We start from the raw sequence: 19,515 nt of genomic DNA on the forward strand, positions 1-19,515 counted from the left end.
CCCAGGCTGGTCTTGGACTCCTGTGCTCAAGCGATCCTCCCAAAGTGCCAGGATTACGGGTGTGAGCCACTGTGCCTGGCCTATATTTCTATTTTGGGGTTGTAACCAACTAGGACAGGGTTTCTCAACCACGGCACCGTTCATGTCTGGGGCTGGATCATTCTCTGTGGTGGGGGTGTCCTGTGCATTGTGGGGTGTTGAGCAGCATCCTTGGCCTCCACCACCAGATGCCAGTGGCACCCTCGTCCCCAGTTGTGGCACCTCAAAATGTCTGCAGACACCAACGTGTGTCCCCTGGGGGACAGAATCACCCCTGGGTGAGAGCCGCTAGACTAGACAGACAATTATGGCTGAGCTGTGGTTCAGTCCTTTTTCCTACCTAAGAGCAACATAAATATCACAGGCAGCCCAGAGTTTGAATCTGGGCGTCTGACTGCACTGACTTTGAAATCCTAGCTGTGTGGCTTTGAGCAAGGGACTGAATCTGTCCATGCCTCAGTTTTCTTATCTGTGAAGTGGCGGCTTATTAGAGAAGCCCGTGGCTGAGCACTTGGACACAGGATCTGAGGTCATTGCTGTTGTCTCTGCGTGGCTGCAGGCATCACTGCCATGGCGTGGGGTGTGGAGGAGATGCTGCTGGTGATTGGCACCGAGGATGGCATCGTGGCTGTGTGGGACATGGAAGAGCAGCAGGTGATGCACATTCTAACTGCACACACAGGTGAGGCTTGAGAAATGAGGTTTATGGTCAGCTTATTTCTAGTGTTCCACAGGGAACAGTCCCTCCCCAGAACCTCTTCCCCACAGATTCACTTCTCTGTATAGAAACTCTGGCCTTTGTTCCTGCATAGATTGGCTAGAGCTGCATAACAAACCACCCCAAAACACAGTGGCTTCAAACAAGCTGTTTCTTTCGCTCGCCTTCTGAGAATTGGCAATTCAGGCTGGGCTCAGCTGGGCAGTTCTGCTGCTCATGCATCTACAGTCAGTTGGTGGATGCTCTGGGAGCTGGCTGAATCGGAATGTTTTCAACTGAGACAACTCAGCTCTGCTCCACATGTTCTCTCATCTTTCAGCAGCCCAGCCCTGGCAAAGGCACAGTTTCCAGAAAACAAGTAGAAGTTTACAAGATCTCTTAAGGCCCAGACTTGGAACTGGCACCCTGTCACATTGTATTGGCCAAAGGAAGTCACAAGAGCAGTACAGAGTAAACGAGTAGGGAAATAGGCTTCATCTTTTGATGCGAGGAGCTACGATGAGGTCACACCACCAAGGGTATGGATCAGGGAGGGTAAACAATTGTGGTCCTTTTTTGCCATTTGTCTACCTCAGACCCTTAACAAGACTTTTCATTTCCGCGTAGTTCCTCTACAGATATGGTATTTTTTTTTTTTTTTTTTTTTGAGACAGAGTCTCACTTTGTTACCCGGGCTAGAGTGAGTGCCGTGGCATCAGCCTAGCTCACAGCAACCTCAGACTCCTGGGCTTAAGCGATCCTACTGCCGCAGCCTCCCGAGTAGCTGGGACTACAGGCATGAGCCACCATGCCCGGCTAATTTTTTTGTATATATATTTTTAGTTGGCCAGATAATTTCTTTCTATTTTTAGTAGAGACGGGGTCTCACTCTTGCTCAGGCTGGTCTCGAACTCCTGACCTCGAGCGATCCACCCGCCTCGGCCTCCCAGAGCTAGGATTACAGGCGTGAGCCACCGCGCCCGGCCCAGATATGGTATTTATTTAGTCAATTATTGAGTGCCTACTGTATACAAAATCCAGTTTTAGGTGCTAAAGAGAGAGTAGGATAGACAAGTATTCATCTTTAAAGATATATCTCAAGGGTCTTCCCTTTGGGAGAGAGGATTCCCAAAGCAGAGTTGAAAACTGGCTCCCTGAGTGGCATCCCGTAGCTTGAAAGTACGTAAGACCACATTGGCATTTATGACTCACAGGTATTTGTTGACTCTGTTACTATTTGTTGAGAGTAGGGGGTATGTTTTAATCAACATACTCAATGATTATAAGTTTAAAAAAACTTTATTTGTTTAAAAAATAAAGCAAACAGGGTCAAACCACAGAATACTAGCTTTAGAAAGAATCTAGCGCAGCATCTTCATTTAATTAAAAAAGGGTAAGGATGAGAAAGGACTAAAAAATTTCAACTAAATTCCTACTAAATAGGATTTATTCAATTTTTGAAAAAACGTAAAGGGGTGCCCCCAAAAGCTCTGTCACCAAGATAATTAATTTTAGTTTTAATTTTTTTATCTTTATTTTTTAGAGACAGAGACTCACTACGTTGCCCAGGCTGATCTCAAACCCCTGGGCTCAAGCAATCCTCCTGTCTCAGCCCCCACAGTAGCTGGGACTACAGGCGTGTGCCACTGCATCTGGCTAATTTTCTATTTTTTATAGACATAAGGTCTTGCTCTAGCTCAGGCTGGTCTTGAACTCCTGACCTCAAGCGATCCTCCCGCCTTGGCCTCCTAGAGTGCTGGGATTACAGGCATGAGCCACCATACCCAGCCTCCATTGACTTTTTTAGCAACTTTATTGAGGTATGATTTATGTACCATAATTTGCCTGTTGTAAATGTACAATTCAATGATTTTTTAGAAAATTTACTGAGTTGTGCAATCACCACCATCCCAGTTTGGAACATCTGTCTCACCCCAAGAAGACTCCTCCTGCCCCGCTGGGTTAATCCCCAGCCCAGCCCCTGGCAGCTACGATCTGCTTTCTGTCTCTACGGATCTGCTTGTTCTGGACATTTCATATAAATGGAATCACGGGATATGTTGTTATTGTATTTGGCTTCTTTCACTTACCATAATGTGTTGGAATTCATCCATATTGTTGCGTGTATCAACAATTTGTTACTTTTCATTCCTGAGTAGTATTCCATTGTCTAAATGAATCATAGTTTGTTTATCCATTCATCAGTCTATGGATGGATATTTACATTGTTTCCAGTTTTCAGCTATTATAAATAATACTGCTATGATCCATCAATTTTTTTTTTTTTTTGAGACAGAGTGCTGCTCTGTTGCCTGGGCTAGAGTGAGTGCCATGGCGTCAGCCTAGCTCACAGCAACCTCAAACTCCTGGGCTTAAGCGATCCTACTGCCTCAGCCTCCCCAGTAGCTGGGACTACAGGCATGTGCCACCATGCCCGGCTAATTTTTTCTATATATATATTTTTAGTTGTCCAGATAATTTATTTCTATTTTAGTAGAGACGGGGTCTCGCTCAGGCTGGTCTCGAACTCCTGACCTGGAGCGATCCACCTGCCTCGGCTTCCCAGAGTGCTAGGATTACAGGCGTTAGCCACCGCGCCCAGCCTCATCTTATTATTTCTAATGTCTGCATAATATTCTTTTGATGGAAGCAATATATTATTTAACCAACTCCTTTTTCATAGACAGTTTGGTTGTTTGTAATTTTTTGGTCTTATTATTATTATCCTATTATTTTTAGAGATAAGGTCTTGCTGTGTTGCCCAGGCTGCTCTCAAACTCCTGGTCTCAGGTGATCCCCCCACCTCAGTCTCCAGAGTAGGGACTATAGGTGTGAGCCACCACACCTGGTTAACTTTTTATTGACACAAACAATGCTACAATTTAAATCTTTCTACGTTTTTAGATGACTTGGCTGTTATTTCTGTAAGACACGTTCCTAGAAGTGGAATTTCTGAGTCAAACCATATGCATAATTTTCCTTTTTTTCCCTTTTTCTTAGCTTTTTATTTTGAAGTAATTAGAGACTCAAAAGAAGTTGCTAAAATAGTACAGAGAGGTCCTGCAGATCTTTTATTCATCTCCCCCCTGTGGTAACATCTTATATAACTACAGTGTAGAACATTATTCAAAATTAAGAGACTGCACATTTTAACTTTTAATAAATGTTACCAAATCACCCTTTAAAAAGTTTTGTCAACTTATACTCCCATCAGCAATGTAATAAAGTAACTGATTCTTTTTATATCTTTGCCAGCATTCAAGTGATCAATCTTTAAAATTTTTGCCAATATGGTGGGCAATAATAGAGCATTGGTGTTTCATTTTGCATTTTGGTGCTTACCAGTGAAGTTGAGTATTATTTTCAAACACTCACTGTCCACTTGTACTATTTCTGTAAACTTCCTGTTTATATGTTTTGTCTAATTAGTAGGTTATTTGAATGTTTCTTATTTGTTTGTGAGAACTGTTTGTTTATTAAGGATAGCCTCCATTTGTCTGTTACATGTTGCAAATATTTTCTCCCAATCTGTCATGTGCCATTCAACTACATTTTATCATCCTGAAGTTTTACATTTTTATGTGATCCATTTGGTCAATTTTTCCCCTTTATGTCTTCCAAATTTTATGTTTTTCTTAGGAAATAAAAATTGTAAGAGAAGTCCTATAATTTTTCCACAATTTTATGCTTTTTTAACATTTATTAATTTTAGACACTTCCTGGATGCTAAATCTTCATAAAATTCAGTTATTTTTGCTTATTACAAATTCAACATATGGGGCAACTGATTGAATCCCAATATGTTGCACTCTTAATTTTACTTTGCCACATTCCACTATTTTCAACTTGGATATGTTCAAATCCATCCATCTTTTCTTTGGTAAACCAGGATATGTCTAAGCCAACAGGCATTTTAGTAGCTGCATGGTCAAATATACTGCAAGCTAATATACTCTCTCCCACCCTGGCCTGCTGCAGGAGAGGTGAGGTGTGTGAAAGTGTTTGCCAACAGGACCCTCTCCATCTCTGCTTCAAAGGACCACATGCCGTGCTTGTGGAATTTACTCTCTGGCTAGGAGAAATTCACCATTTGGGATGGAGCCTCAAAAACTCCCACTGAACCTCAGATCTGGAGCCTTCACATGGATGAAGCAAACAAGGTTGTATATTCGGCATCTGGCTCAAAGGCAACAAACACCTGCCCTGTTTGTAAAGGAAAATGGAGACCAGAGTGTTCAAAGACAGGAATAAGCTGTTTCTATAAGGAGGGGCTCCCTTATATGCATGGGGACTGTGGGCAGGAGGACACAACCACTTGAAAGAGTGCTATAAGAGGTTTCAAACTTCATGGTTGGCTTCCTGATAGTTCTTTCTGATCCTAAGATTTGAGACCTTTCATCTTCTTTAATATAGTCATTTAGTACTATAAATTTCCCTCAAAGTACTGCTTTGCCTACATACCACAGATTTTGATATGTTGTATTTTCATTTACATTTCACTTTTGATTTCTTCTTTGATCCATGGGCTATTTAGAAGTGTGCTATTAGTTTCTAAATATTTGAGGGGTTCCCAGGTAAATCCACAAAAAAGATTTGATGTGAATCCTTTCAAATTTATTGAGACTTGTTTTATGGTCTCTCTTGGTAAATCTTCCATGTGCATCTGAAAACAATGTATATTCCACTGTGTTATTCCCTTATGTAAATCACACCCTATAATTTGATAATATTATAAAGGGATATACACAATAGCATTGTGGGTAAGAGCTTAGTAACTAAAGCCAGGTGGAAAAATCTGTATTTAACTCTCAGTTGAGTTTCTTGAGAGCTGAGTGACTTTGGTCATGTCACTTCACCATTTTGAGTCCCATTTTCTCATCTTCCTCATAAGATAATGACAGCAAAACACGTGGCATGGTGCTTGGCACATAGTAAGCACCAAATAATTAGTATTTTTTAATTATTGTATTACATTAGTAATTGGTGGTTGTTGACAGTGATATTGCCATATGTCAACTGTGCTATCCAAAATGGGAATAACTAGCCAGATGTGGCCACTGAACATTTGAAATGTGGCTGTTCCCACATACTGGATTTCAAAGACCTAGTATAATAAAAATCATATAAACTATCTCTATAGTAATTTTTATATTGATTCCATGTTGAAGTGATAATACTTGGACCAATTGGGTTCAATAAAACATATTATTAAAATTGATTTCACCTGTTCCTTTTTACCTTGTTTTAGGTGTCTAATGAAAAATTTAAAGTCATATGTGGCTTGCATATTTTTATTGGACAGGGCAGGCTGAAATATTAGAGAAGTATTGATTGATTTTACAATCATTTATAAAAATCTTCTTTGTTATCAATGAAAGTTTGGAAAATAAAGCATATAGAAATAATCCCCCAAATAACCACTGTTGACATTTATATGATTTTATTTCATGTGATGTGTGCATGCATGTGTGTTTGTGTGTGGCTATGTCTACAAAATAAAATTGGGATTAAAATACATACTTGGGGCCAGGCACAGTGGCTCATGCCTGTAATCCCAGTAGTCTGGGAGACTGAGGTGGGAGGATCACTTGAGCCCAGGAGTTCAAGATAAAGCCTGGGAAATAGTGAGACCCTGTCTCTACAAAAAAAGAGAAAAATTAGCCCAATTTGGTGGTGTGAGCCCTAGTCCTAGCTACTTGGGAGGCTGAGGCAGGAAGATCGTTGAGCCCAGAAATTTGAGGCTGCAGTGAGCTATGATGATACCACTGCACTCTACCTCTGGCAACAGAGTAAGACTGTTTATCAAAAAACAAAAAAACCCACATACATGTACAGTTTTATAAAGTTGTTTTTCCCACTTAATATGTCATGAGCTCATGAGTATTTCTTTATAACCTTAATTTTTTGAAAACAGCATGCTTAGTGATTGCACAAGATTCTATCGTCTGGCTTCACTGGAGTTTATTTAACTAATCCCTTGTTGTTGGACAAATAGGTTGTTTCCAGTTCTTTGGTCTTACAAATAGCTGAAATAACTTTCCTTATACACATATCTTTGTGTGTATCTCTCCTTATTTTGTTAATTGAAACGCCAGATGTAGAACGAATGGGCAAATGTTTAATATTTAGATGGTTACTGCTAATGAAAAGATACTTTTGGGGAGGTAAAATTGAACATGAAAACTTGTAATGAACATATATATGAATGCATATGGCGCTGCTGACTTTTTTTTTTCTATTTTTAAAATTTTTTTATTTTAGACCAATTTTAGATTTACGGAAAAGCTATAAAGATAATACAGTTCTCATACACTCTTCATTCAGTGTCCCTTAATGTCAACATCTTACATAACAAGGGTATGTTTGTCACAGCTAAGACATTAATATTGATAATTACTGTCAACTAAACTCCAGACTTTATTTAGATTTCATCAATGGTTTCAGATATGTTCTTTTGTTGTTTCAGGATCCAATACAGGATTCACTCCCTGTCTTTTTTTTTTTGAGACAGGGTCTTGCTCTGTTGACCTGGCTAGAGTGTAATGGCGTCATCACAGCTCACTGCAGCCTCAGACTCCTGGGCTCAAGTGATCCCTCCTGCCTCAGCCACCCAGAGTGCTGGGGTTACAGGCGTGAGCCACCATGCCTGGCCCTGTGAACTTATTTAACCCTGAAAACAACACTATGATGTAGTCTATGCTATGGATGGGTAAACTGAGGCAAGGAGCGGTGAAGTCCTTTGCCTAAAGTCACAAAACTGGCGAGTGATTTTGAACTCAAGCAGTCTGGCTCTGGGATCCGTGCTTTTAACTGCTACTCTTAGGCTACCTGAAAGCAGGGGCTCTCGACCTGAGACGATGGATGTCAGGGGCTGGATCATTCTTTGCTGAGAGAGCTGTCCTGTGCTTTATAGGATGTTTAGCAGCATCCCTGGCCTCCACCCACCAGATGCCAGTAGGAGTGCTGGGATATCCTCTGGGCCCCTGACTGCTTACAACAATGGTATGACGTCAACAATAATAATAGCTGCTACTCTGGGAGGGCTGACTATATGCTGAACAATAATTCTATGTACTTCTCATCCTGCCATATCTCTGATAAGGGGTTTTGAGATCATCTTTCATTTAACAGAAGGGGGAAACTGAGGCACGGAGGTGTTAAGGAACTTGCTTAGAGTCACAGAGCTGGCAGAGCCCTGCGTCCAATCCAATCGCTTAACCCTCAACCATACGGAAATGTTCGACAGGTATCCTTGACTTTGCACAGGTTTCCTCCGAAGGAGACAGGTTGCTGGAGAAGCTTCCAGATGCTGTGGGGTTCCTGGTGGTCTCTGCAGATGAGTCCCTTCTCGCGGCAGGTAGCACTTGGCTCTCATCTCGGGGGATCAAGGAAGCAGATCAGGGTGGGGTGGGAATGGGGGTGGGGCTTGGGGACAAAGAAGAGTCCTAGGTGAGAAGTTAGCAGACTTTTGCTGCAAAGGGGCCTCACGGGGAACATTTTTGCACTCCACATGAGATGTTCTCTGTCGTAATGACTCAACTCCGCTGTTGTGGCACGTAAGTCACCATAGACAGTATTTATTTATTTATTTGTTTGTTCATTTATTTATTTGAGACAAGGTCTTTCTCTGTTGCCCAGGCTGGGGCAGTGCAGTGGCCTGATCATAGCTCACTGCAGCCTTCACCTCCTGGCCTCAAGAGATCCTCTTGCCTCAACCTCCCGAGTAGCTGGGACTACAGGTGCGCACCACCACACAGCTAATTTTTCTAATTTTTATGTAGAGACAGGGTCTCGCTTTGTTGCACAGGCTGGTCTTGAACTCCTGGCCTCAAGCAATCTTCCCACCTCAGCCTCCCAAAATGCTGGGATTACAGGCATGAGCCACCACACCTGGTCTGGACACTAAAAAGTGCTGTGCCCATGTGCCAATGCAACTTTATTACAGACACTGAAGTTTGAATCCCATATCATTTTCATGTGTCATGAAATATGAATCTTACTTTGATTTTTTTTAACCATTTAAAACTGTAGAAACTGGCCGGGCACGGTGGCCCACGCCTGTAATCCTAGCACTCTGGGAGGCCGAGGTGGGCGGATTGTTTGAGCTCAAGAGTTTGAGACCAGCCTAGCAAGAGCGAGACCCCATCTCTACTAAAAAAATAGAAAGAAATTATATGGACAGCTAAAAATATATATAGAAAAAAAATTAGCCGGGCATGGTGGCACATGCCTGTAGTCCCAGCTACTCGGGAGGCTGAGGCAGGAGGATTGCTTGAGTCCAGGAGTTTGAGGTTGCTGTGAGCTAGGCTGATGCCACGGCACTCACTCTACCCCGGGCAACAGAGTGAGACTCTATCTCAAAAAAAAAAAAAAAAAAAAAAAAAAAACAAATGTAGAAACTGCCAGGCATGGTGGTGTACACCTGTAGTCGCAGCTACTCGGGAAGCTGAGGCAGGAGAATTGCTTGAGCCCAAGAGTTTGAGACCAGCTTGAGCCGGTCTCAAAAATAAAATCAAATAAAAATGCAGGCACTATTCTTAGCTCACAGGCACACAAAAACAGGCAGCAGGTTGGTGTTGGCCCCTGGGCTGTATGTAGTTTGCCAATCCCTGTTCTTGGAAAATCTCCTAAATTACTGGACTTCACTTTATTATCTTTGACATAGGAGTTATCATCCTTGCCAAATAGTCACAGAGATAGAGTGGGCCAGGTTCGAGGATAAGGAGGAGGATGACTTTGTACACAGATGAGTCAGTCCACACAATCCCCAGCTGTTAGGTTCTTCCAGTCTAGCAGGAAAGAGGGACAATTAGGTAGCCATGAGAAATTCTGGTTGGTGTTATGACAAGATATGAATAAGGGGCTCTGCTATTTGGGGGGCTGAGGTAGGAGGATCCCTTGAGCTCAGGAGTTTGAGGACAGCCTGGACAACATAGCAAGACCCCATATCAAAAAAAAAAAAAAAAGGGCCCGGGCATGGTGGCTCACACCTGTAATCCTAGTACTCTGGGAGGCCAAGGTGAGAGGACTACTTGAGGTCAGGAGTTTGACACCAGCCTGAGCAAGAGTGAGACCCCCTCTCTACAAAAAATAGAAAAATTAGGCAGGCATGATGGCACATGCCTGTAGTCCCAGCTCCTCGAGAGGCTGAGGCAGGAGGATCACTTGAGCCCAGGAGTTGGAGGCTGCAGTGAGCTATGATGATGCCACTGCACTCCACACTCCAGCCTGGGTGACAGAGCAAGACCTTGTCTCTAAAAAAAAGAAAGAATGAATGAAAAAGAAAAAGAAAATTAATGAAATAAAAATAAAATCAGCAAAGGGAAGGGGTGCGTGCAACAGAGATCAGGAGACCTAGGTGTGTCAGCTTCTGATTCTCCTCTCAAAGTGCAGTCACATGGACAGCTCTTAATTCTCCCAGCGACAGTGTGTGACAATACGCATGGTGCACTGCCTACCAGCGAAGCTCCCCTGAGCTTTGGTATCCAGGGTTTTTGCCAGGAGTCGGTCACATAGACATGGCTGACTGTCCTTGCTCCAGGGCGGCCAGGAGGGGCTTCCCTTAGCCTACAGCCCCTCCATAGGTCAAGGTGATACCATATGTCCCAAAGCTCCCACCATAAATCACTTCATTACTATCTGGTGTAACCCAAACCCTCCAGGTAAGCAAACCATTCTTATCAGACAGCACATTGCAAGTGCTTAGAGGTGGCCTCCCAGGAGTAGGTCAAGGCCAAACCTTTCATGTGCAGGGTGTGGTCAAGCTAGGCCTGCTGAGAATCTTTCTGTGCACAAGAATGTAATGCAGATATCCTTGCACAGTGGACGTGTGTCATCAGACAGTTGCTAAAATGAGATGATGTATGTGAAGCACATAGCATAGCGACTCACTCATGAGAGTTACTGTCATAATAGTCGCTAATACTTGGGTGGTTACAATGTGTCAGAACCTGTCCTAAGGGATTTGCAGGTGTTAACTCTTTTACTTCTCAACAATAGTCCTGGGAGGTAGGCACTGTCATTATTCTCATTGATAGATGCAGAAACTAAAGCACAGAGAAGTTAAGTAACTTGCCTGAGGTCACACAGCTGTAAGTGGAGGGGCTGGGGTTTGAACCCAGAGTCTGGCTTGACTCCACAAACATGATGCTGCCTTGCATCAGAACATCTGTTTATTCACCAATATGCTGTTTCTGAATATCTGGAAGAATTGATGGTGCACCTATCTTACAAGCAAATAGTGCCTGTGACAGGGCAGGATGCCCGCTTGAATGGTATCACGTTCACCAGGCACACACGGCACCTGAGCTGATGGTGCCAACAGAAAGGGGAAAATCAACTGGTGATCCATGGTGTTCTAAGGATAAAAGTCTTTTTCTTTTTTCTCCTGGAGACAGGGTCTTCCTTTGTTGCGCGGACATGAGGTTCAGTGGCATTATCGTAGCTCACTGCAGCCTCAAACTCCTGGGCTCAAGTGATTCTCCTGCCTCAGTCTCCCTAGTAGCTGAGACTACAGGTGCATGCCACCACGCCCGACTAATTTTCCTACTTTTTGTAGAGATGGGGTCTCACTATGTTGTCCAACTCCTGACCTCAAGGGATCCTTCCACCTCAGCCTCCCAAAGTGCTGCGGTTACAGGTGTGAGCCACCTTGCCCGGCCCATTTGTGTCCTTTTTGGGGCCTCAGTGATCCTACATAAATCTGTCCTTTGTGCACCTCCATGCCCTGCTAGGGGTCCTCTCACCAAAACATCACTCAGATCATATTTGGAATGCCAGTGAGCAAGTCCCCTGGGTTAGCGTTGCCAGAAAAAATACAAGACCCTCAGTTAAATGTGAATTGCAGATAGACGACAAATTAAGTTTCAGGATAAGTGTGTCCTGCACAAATTAAGTTTTTAGAGTAAGTGTGTCCCGCACAATTATCTGGGATATACTTATACTAGTGAAAAAGTAAAAACAAACAAACCTCATTGTCTTATCTGAAATTCAAATTAACTGGGTGTCCTGGTATTTGTTTATTTGTTAAATCGAGCCACGCTTTCTCATCCTCCATCTCCCCCTTCTTCACTCCTTGGCAGCCACACCAGTCTCTCTGCAGCTCCTCAAACACACTCAGGATGCTCCTACCTCCTGGTATTCTCTTGCTGTTCCCACCTTTCCAGTGGCTGCCACCTCCTCATCCCACTTAAATCGGCTCAAATGTCCTGGGGCTACTGTAACAAACTAGCCCACAAACTTGGGGGGCTTAAAACAACAGGGATTGATTGTCGCATAGTCCCAGAGGCCTGAAGTCTGAAACCAGGAGGTGAGCAGGGGGCGCTCCCTCCCCAGGGGTCATGTCCACCTTCCCGGCACACAGCAGGTGCTCCAGAACATCCCTGGTGATTGAACGCCTTACCCTCAAGCTCCTCCAGGCACAGGAGGAGTAAGCCCAGCTCCCTGCCGGTTCAGGGTTTGGAAGATCCGTGCGCATATTCTTGGCCACCGATCTGCAACACGGGGACACAGTCCAGACAGCCGTTTTTGGTCCTAAGAACAACCTGATCGTCACTGGGTCCCTCGATGCACTCATTCAGGTGGGAGATCCAGGAACCCTCATCCTCACCTCCGCCTCTGGAATAGAAAATGTGATTCTTTAGGGATTTTTTTTTAGTTGCAAAATACAGAAACCCACACAAATGAGTGAGGTAAAATATAGCAGTTCATTGAGAGGACACGAGGGTGTCTCCTGCACCAATGGCAGATGTGGGTGGGAATTATTTAATACTAAAATGCTCAAGGGAGGAGTTGGTGTTCCCAACGGAGCCTGAAATGTTGGGAAGATTTTGGCCTTCAGAGCAGAGCAGGGTCGTGGGGGAAGAAAATTCTCGGTAAGTTCAAAGTTGTCAAAGCTGGAGAGTGAAGCACGTGGTAACGTGATAGTCTCGGGAGCTCTTTAAGTGCCTCTTGTGGTGTTTTCTTTTCTTTCTCCTTCTTATGAGCTATTTATTTCCAGTTTTTAAGAAATTGACAAAAATAATATATATTTGGCTGGGTGCAGTGGCTCGCACCTGTAATCCTAGCACTTGAGGAGGCCAAGGCAAGAGGATGGCTTGAGGTCAGGAGTTTGAGACCAGCCTGAGCAAGAGCCAGACCTCGTCTCTACAAAAAATAGAAAAATTAGCTGGGCGTTCTGTTTAAAAATTTTTAAAAGCTAGCCAGCATGGTGGCATGTGCCTGTAGTCCCAGCTACTCAGGAGGCTGAGGCAGGAGGATCACTTGAGCCCAGGAGTTGGAGGTTGCAGTGATCTATGTTAATGCCATTGCACTCTACCTGGGGCGACAGAGTGAGGCTGTCTCAAAAAAAATAATAATAAAAGTGTGTATTTATGGTGTACCACAATGATGTTTTGAAATACGTACACGTTGTGGAACGGCTCCATGCAGCTAACTAACATGCATTGGCTCACATACTTCTCATTTTTGTGTGTGTGGTGGGAACACAAAATCTACTCTCAGTGGTTTCAAGTATACAATATGTTGTTACTATTAATAATAATAGTTACCACGTTGTACAACAGACCTGTTGAACTTATTCCTCCTGTCTACCTGAAATTTTGCACCCTTTGACCAACATCTCCCCACCTCCCCTCTCACCCCAGCCTCTGGTAACCATCATTCCACTCTCTGCTTCTGTGAGTTCAACTTTTTTAGATTCCACACATAAATAAGATCATGCAGTGTTTGTCTTTTGGTGCCTGGTTTATTCCACCTGGCATAATGTCCTCCAGGATATAATCCGGGGTCCCTCATTGCATTTTGTATCTATTAATATGTACCATATTAAAAATGAAAAGGGATATTTCATTATGGATACACAAATATCCATTAATTCATTAACATGATAGTCACATAATAACATACTTTTATTTTAAAAAAAAAACCACTACATTTCTTAAAGCCAAAGAAAAATTCATGGGAAGAGTGGTAATGTTTCACATTTTTGCAAATCTCTTTAATGTTTGCTTTATTAGAAGGCAGACGGACTCTCATGTTTGATTCTGTATTCTCATATTTGGTGTGTTATCACATCATGTAGCTTCTGAAAATTCCACCACTTACTTGTCAGAGGAAGAGAGTGAAAAAGGCAAATAATATCTTAGAATCATTATGAACAAAAAAAGAAACAAAAAAGAAAAAAAGAATTATTAGGAACATAGTTTTGATCTTGCAGACCCCCTAAAAGGGCCGAGGGGTACTCTGCAGGGGTTCCCCGGGACATGCTTTGGGAACTGCTGTGGTAGCTGATCAGTGAGGCATGAGGAACTTTAAGGGGTTGGGGAGATGTGAAGTCCCTTGAGCTGCAGCCTAAAAATTCATCGTAAATGGATAAATGGGCTTAATAAAGCCTGTTTCCAAGCTACAGTTGTGTAAGGAAGACGTCACATCTGCCCTCCTGTTCTCTATCCTCAGGTGTGGAGTCTGTCGGAACAGGGGACCCTGCTGCACATCCTCGATGGCGTTGGGGCCCCTGTGAGCCTGCTGTCCCGGGGTGGGGCTTTGGTGGCATCTGCTTCCTGGCAGTCCTCATCTTTCAAAGTCTGGGATCTCATCAATGCTCAGAAACCCCAAGAATCTACCCCCTTTCTGGACCGCGCTGGCCTCACTACAGTGTCCCACAATGGAAGCTACGTGTACTTCCCCAAAATTGGGGACAAAAACAAAGTCACCTTTTGGGACTTGACAGAAGGTTTGTGAGATATAAGTATAGTCATGTGTATGGGTCAGAATTGAAGCTGTCTTAGTTGGTTCAGGATGCTGTACCAAGTTACCATAGACTGGGTGGCTTGAGCAATGAACATTTATTGCTCACAGTTCTGGAGGCTGGGAAGTTAAGGATCAAGGTGCTAGCAGATCTGCTATCTGGTGAGAGCCCGTTTCCTCATTCATAGGTGGCCGTTTTCACATTGTATCTGCAGAGAGAGAGAAAGAGAGAGTGCACAAGCTCTTGGGCATCTTGTTAGAAGGGCACTAATCCCATGAATGAGGGCCCCATCCCTCAGCCTAATCACTTTGCAAAGGCCCTGCTATAGATTGAATGTTTGCCCCCCAAACCTCATGTTGAAATTTGATCCCCAATGTTGGAGGTGGGGCCTAATGGGAGGTGTTTGAGTCATGGGGGTGGTTCCCTGAGGAATAGATGAATGCCCTCCCTGGATGAGGGGGTGATCAAGTTCTTGCTCTATTAGTTCCTATGAGAGGTGGTTGTTAAAAAGAGCCTGGTACCTCCCCCTTCTCTCTCTCCTCTCCTCTCTCGCCATGTTATCTCTGCACACGCCAGCTTCTCTTCACCTTCTACCATTAGTGGAAGCTTCCTAAGGCCTTCATCAGAAGCAGACACTGGTGCCTGCAGATCCGTGAGCCAAAAACCCATCCTTTCTTTGTAAATTACCCAGCCTCAGGTATTCTTTTATAGCAACACAAATGGACTAAGACAGGCCTCACCTCCTAATACTAGCCCATTGGGGGTGAGGATTTCAACCTAGAAATTTGGGAGGCGGGGACACAAAGGTTCAATCCAGAACACCCCCACAACTCTAGGCAGGTTGAAAGTTGCTGACTGAAAACAGGACTTGATTTTACACATTTCCCCCAGAAAGCAATTGGTGATCTGGCTGCCCAATCCCAGTTTTAGTTCATGTTCCCTAGAAGCTGGGCCTGTGATGAGGATATTTGCACAAGTGATGTATGAAGGGGTGTTGAAAGGGAGTGAGGGAAGGAGGCTGGGGCAGGGGGAGGGCAGAGCAAGGATGTGAACTTGGCTGGAATCCCATGGGAGCCCCGGAAGACGAATGGTGCCACTGCCTCGGTCCGTTTGGGCTGCTATAATGGAACAGCATAGACTGGCTTATGAAGAACAGAAATTCATTTCTCATGGCTGTGGAGGCTGGGAAGTCCAAGATCAAAGTGCAGACAGATTTGGAATTCGGTGAGGGCTTGCTTCCTGGTTCATGGACGGCCATATGTTGCTCTGTCCTCACATGGCAGACGGTAACAAAGGAGTCCTTGGGGCCTCTTTTTTTTTTTTTTGACACAGGGTCTCTTTCTGTTGCCCAGGCTGGAGTGCAGCGGCATCATCATAGCTCACTGCAGCCTCAAACTCCTAGGCTCAAGCGATCCTCCAGCCTCAGCCTCCCGAGTAGCTGGGACTACAGGTGCTTGCAGCACCATGCTGGGCTAACTTTTTTAGGTTTTTTTATAGAGAAGGAGTCTCATTATCGCCCAGGCTGGTCTTGAAGTCCTGGGCTCAAGTGATCCTCCTGCCCTGGCCTCCCAAAGTGCTGGGATTATAGGTGTGAGCCACCGCGCCCAGCCTAGACAGATATGTTTTGAGTGCCAGCCCACTAGCCTAGGTTCTGAGGAGTTGGTACTGCACAAGTCTGACAAGGTTACTATTCTCAAGGTGCTTGTCCGTGAGTTGGGGAGCAGAGTGGGACACAAAGCAATGGAGAGTGGTGTTCAGTGACATAGGAGTCTGCAAACTGCAGCCTGAGGGCCAAAGCCAGAAGCATGCGTTTGTTTACATACTATCTGCGTCTGCCTGTGAGGTACAACAGCAGGTAACTGGGTGCATAGGACTCATGAACCAAAAATATTTATTTCCTGGCCCTTTGCAGAAGACATTTGTGAAGGAAAAGTTTAGGATGAGGTCTGAGAGGTCACGTGAAGCCTTGAGGACAGTAAACACGAGTCGTGGGAAGTCAGGATTCGCACCCTACTCCTCAGCCCCCTGCATTTTTGAGTGTTAACCAGGGGCCTGAGATGATGTGAGTTACATTTTAAACAGCTCAGATTGGCATGGCAGGGTGGCTTGTGGCCTGCCTGTAATCCTAGCACGCCGGGAGGCCGAGGCAGGAGGATCACTTGAGGTCAGGAGTTCGAGACCAGCCTGAGCAAAAGCGAGACCCCGTGTCTACTAAAAATAGAAAAAGTTAGCCAGGCATGGAAGTGCGCACCTATAGTCCCAGCTACTCAGGAGGCGGAGGCAGGAGGATCGCTTGAGCCCAGAAGTTCAAGGCTGCAGTGAGCTTTGATCATGCCACTGCACTCCAGCCCGGGCAACAAAGCAAGACCCTGTCTCTAAAAAATAAAATAAAATAAGAATAAATGTAAAAAAATAGGAAATCCGGGGAACCAATCAATGCCTCTATGATGAGTTCTCAGTGTGGTCTTCTCCCCTGGCAGGTGAGGAACAAGACGTCCTGGACACTTCCAATGAGGTCGGGTGTCTGGAGGTTGCTGAGCAGTTCAAGCTCCTTTTTACTGGCCTTGTTTCAGGGACTGTCCTGGTGTTCCCCCTGAATTCCAGGCAGGATGTGATGTGCATCGCCCCTCCCGAGGCCCGAAAGCCGTCAACTGCATGTCCTTGAGCAAGGGTGAGGACCGCTTGGCTATTGCCTATGACAGCATCGTCCTGGTCCTGGACATCAGCCCTGGGGACCCCTGTCTGGTCATCGATGGGCCAACATACACCTTTTACACCCAGCTGCCCGAGACTATATCCAGCGTGGCTGTGCTGAGTGACTACCGCGTGGTCTACGGCATGACTAATGGCGACCTCTTCCTCTACGAGTGCACAAATTCCAAAGTGTTCCCCTTACAGGTGCACAGGAGCTGAGTCACCTGTGTGGAGGTCGGCCACAAGGAGCAGCTGGAGGTCAGTGGGTCCGAGGAAGACTTGCTGTGTCTCTGGGACCTGCAGGCGTGCCAGTGGAAATTCGAGATGAGCTACACGGTGCGTGGCCCGCCACACCCTGGTCCTGCTAGATCCTGGCTTTGGAAAACCAATAAACAGCCATCATTTATTAAGTTCGGTGGGGGGGGGGGGACCAGGGTGGAACGAGGATGAGGAAAGTGAGGCACTTGGCTTGGAAGCAAAGTTTAAGGAGGTACAAAAAAACTCAGCAATGCAGATAAATAATATGTTAATGCAATATTTATTTGTTTAGTTAGTTTAGAGACAGGGTCTCACTTTGTCACCCAGGCTGGAGTGCAGTGGTGTCATCATAGCTCACTGTAGCCTTGAACTTCGGGCCTCAAGTGACCCTCCTGCCTCAGCCTCCCGAGTAGCTGGGACTACAGGCACATGCCATCATGCTGGCTAGTTTTTAAAATTTTTTTTGTAGAGACGGGATTTCGCTGTGTTTGCCCAGGCTGGTCTCAAACTCCTGGCCTCAAGCGATCCTCCTGTCTCAGCCTCCCAAAGTGCTGGGACTCTGGGACCTGCAGGCCTGGAAGTGAAAATTCGAGATGAGTTTCACGGTGCGCGGCCCACCATGCCACCTCGTTCAGCCCTAATGAAATATTTTTTTAAAAACCCAAAAGGAATACCAAAAATCCTTGAAGAACAAAATAGCACTGACTTACTCTTCTCACCCTGGTTCTTTACTGTCCTTTCATTCCACTGATATTTATTGCACGACCTCTGCCTGCCCCTTTCTAGCACCAAGGAGGCAGCTGGGACCAGGGGAGACACTGTCCCAAGTCTTGGAGCCACTTTCTTGTGGGAGAACCATTAGGGTTTCCTGTGTTCTGCTCACTGAGGTGTCCCTGGTCCCTAAGAGAGCTCCTGACTATTTCCTCGGTGCTCAATAAATGTTGGTGAAATAAAAACAAAGCAAAAAGTACATGATGGGTTAGAGAGTAATAAGGGATTTGAAGGAAAATACAGCAAAGTAAAGTGGGTGGATAGAGGCAAGGGCTGCTGTGTAAGAAAGGCATGCAAGTGTAGTGGAACAGCATTCTGGGCAGAAGGAACAGCAGCTGCAAAGGCTCTGAGGAGGGAAACTGGCAAAGTGTCTTAGGGTCCTCTTATAAGGAGCTATTATCATTTTTTGTATCGATATTATTCTTAAGGGTATATTACATGTTATATATTTATATATTATATACTTATATACGGATGCAATATAATACATAATATATGTCATGCTATCATTATATAATTTAATCCTTACAACAGTCTTGTAGGGTTGGTGTTATTGTTCCAGTTTTTCAGATGGAGAACTGAGGTCATATGTTAGGTTGCAAGATGTAAAAATCATTAATAAACATAGGGAGATGATATTGTAACAAAGAGAACAGAATGGCAGGGTGTGGTGGCTCATGCCTGTATTCCCAGCTACTTGGGAGGCCAAGGCAGGAGGATTGCTTGAGGCCAGGAATTTGAGACCAGCCTGGGCAATGTAGCAAGACCTCTTCTCTATAAAAAATTTTTTTTAAAAAATTAGCCAAGTGTGGTGGCATGTATCTGTAGTCCTAGCTGGCCAGTGAGCTATGAGCCACTGCACTCCAGCCTGAGCCACAGAGTGTGACCTTGTCTCTTAAAGAGAGAGAGAGAAAGTGAGTGAGAGAGAGAGATGAGAGAGAGAGAGAGAGAGAACACATATTTATAGTTTCATCTTAAAAGGTATTTGTCCCACCTGACTTATTTGTTTTTATGAAGCCACTGCTAAGACTGGGATGTATTTTGCCTTGCTGAGATGGGAAATTTCAACACAACAGTTAAATACACACAGCTTTGTTTTTAAATCAGCTTAATTTTAGATTTACAGGAAAGTTGCAAAAATAGTACAAAGTACCTGCTTCACCCACCTTCCCTAATGTTAACATCTTACGTAACTAGAGTGTTTTTAAAGCTAAGAAATTAATGTGGGAAAATACTATCAACTAAAATATAGACTTTATTTGGAATCTTACCAGTTTTTCAACTCATCTTCTTCTGTTCTAGGATCTAA

At 44.5% G+C, this 19,515-nt stretch overlaps 1 protein-coding gene across 1 annotated transcript in view; it reads left to right on the forward strand.

Moving 5' to 3' along the window:
• Positions 1-17,627, forward strand: part of NWD1 (NACHT and WD repeat domain containing 1) — a 51,470-nt gene extending 33,843 nt beyond the window's left edge. Inside the window, 7 exon segments of the mRNA XM_045554246.1 lie at positions 599-721; positions 4,715-4,923; positions 8,003-8,093; positions 12,191-12,315; positions 14,192-14,468; positions 16,964-17,125; positions 17,128-17,627. Coding sequence (XP_045410202.1) covers positions 599-721; positions 4,715-4,923; positions 8,003-8,093; positions 12,191-12,315; positions 14,192-14,468; positions 16,964-17,125; positions 17,128-17,627 — 1,487 coding nt within the window.
• Positions 17,628-19,515: the final 1,888 nt, after the last annotated feature.

This window comes from Lemur catta, chromosome 1, assembly GCF_020740605.2.
Source record: "Lemur catta isolate mLemCat1 chromosome 1, mLemCat1.pri, whole genome shotgun sequence".
Lineage (NCBI taxonomy): Eukaryota > Metazoa > Chordata > Mammalia > Primates > Lemuridae > Lemur > Lemur catta.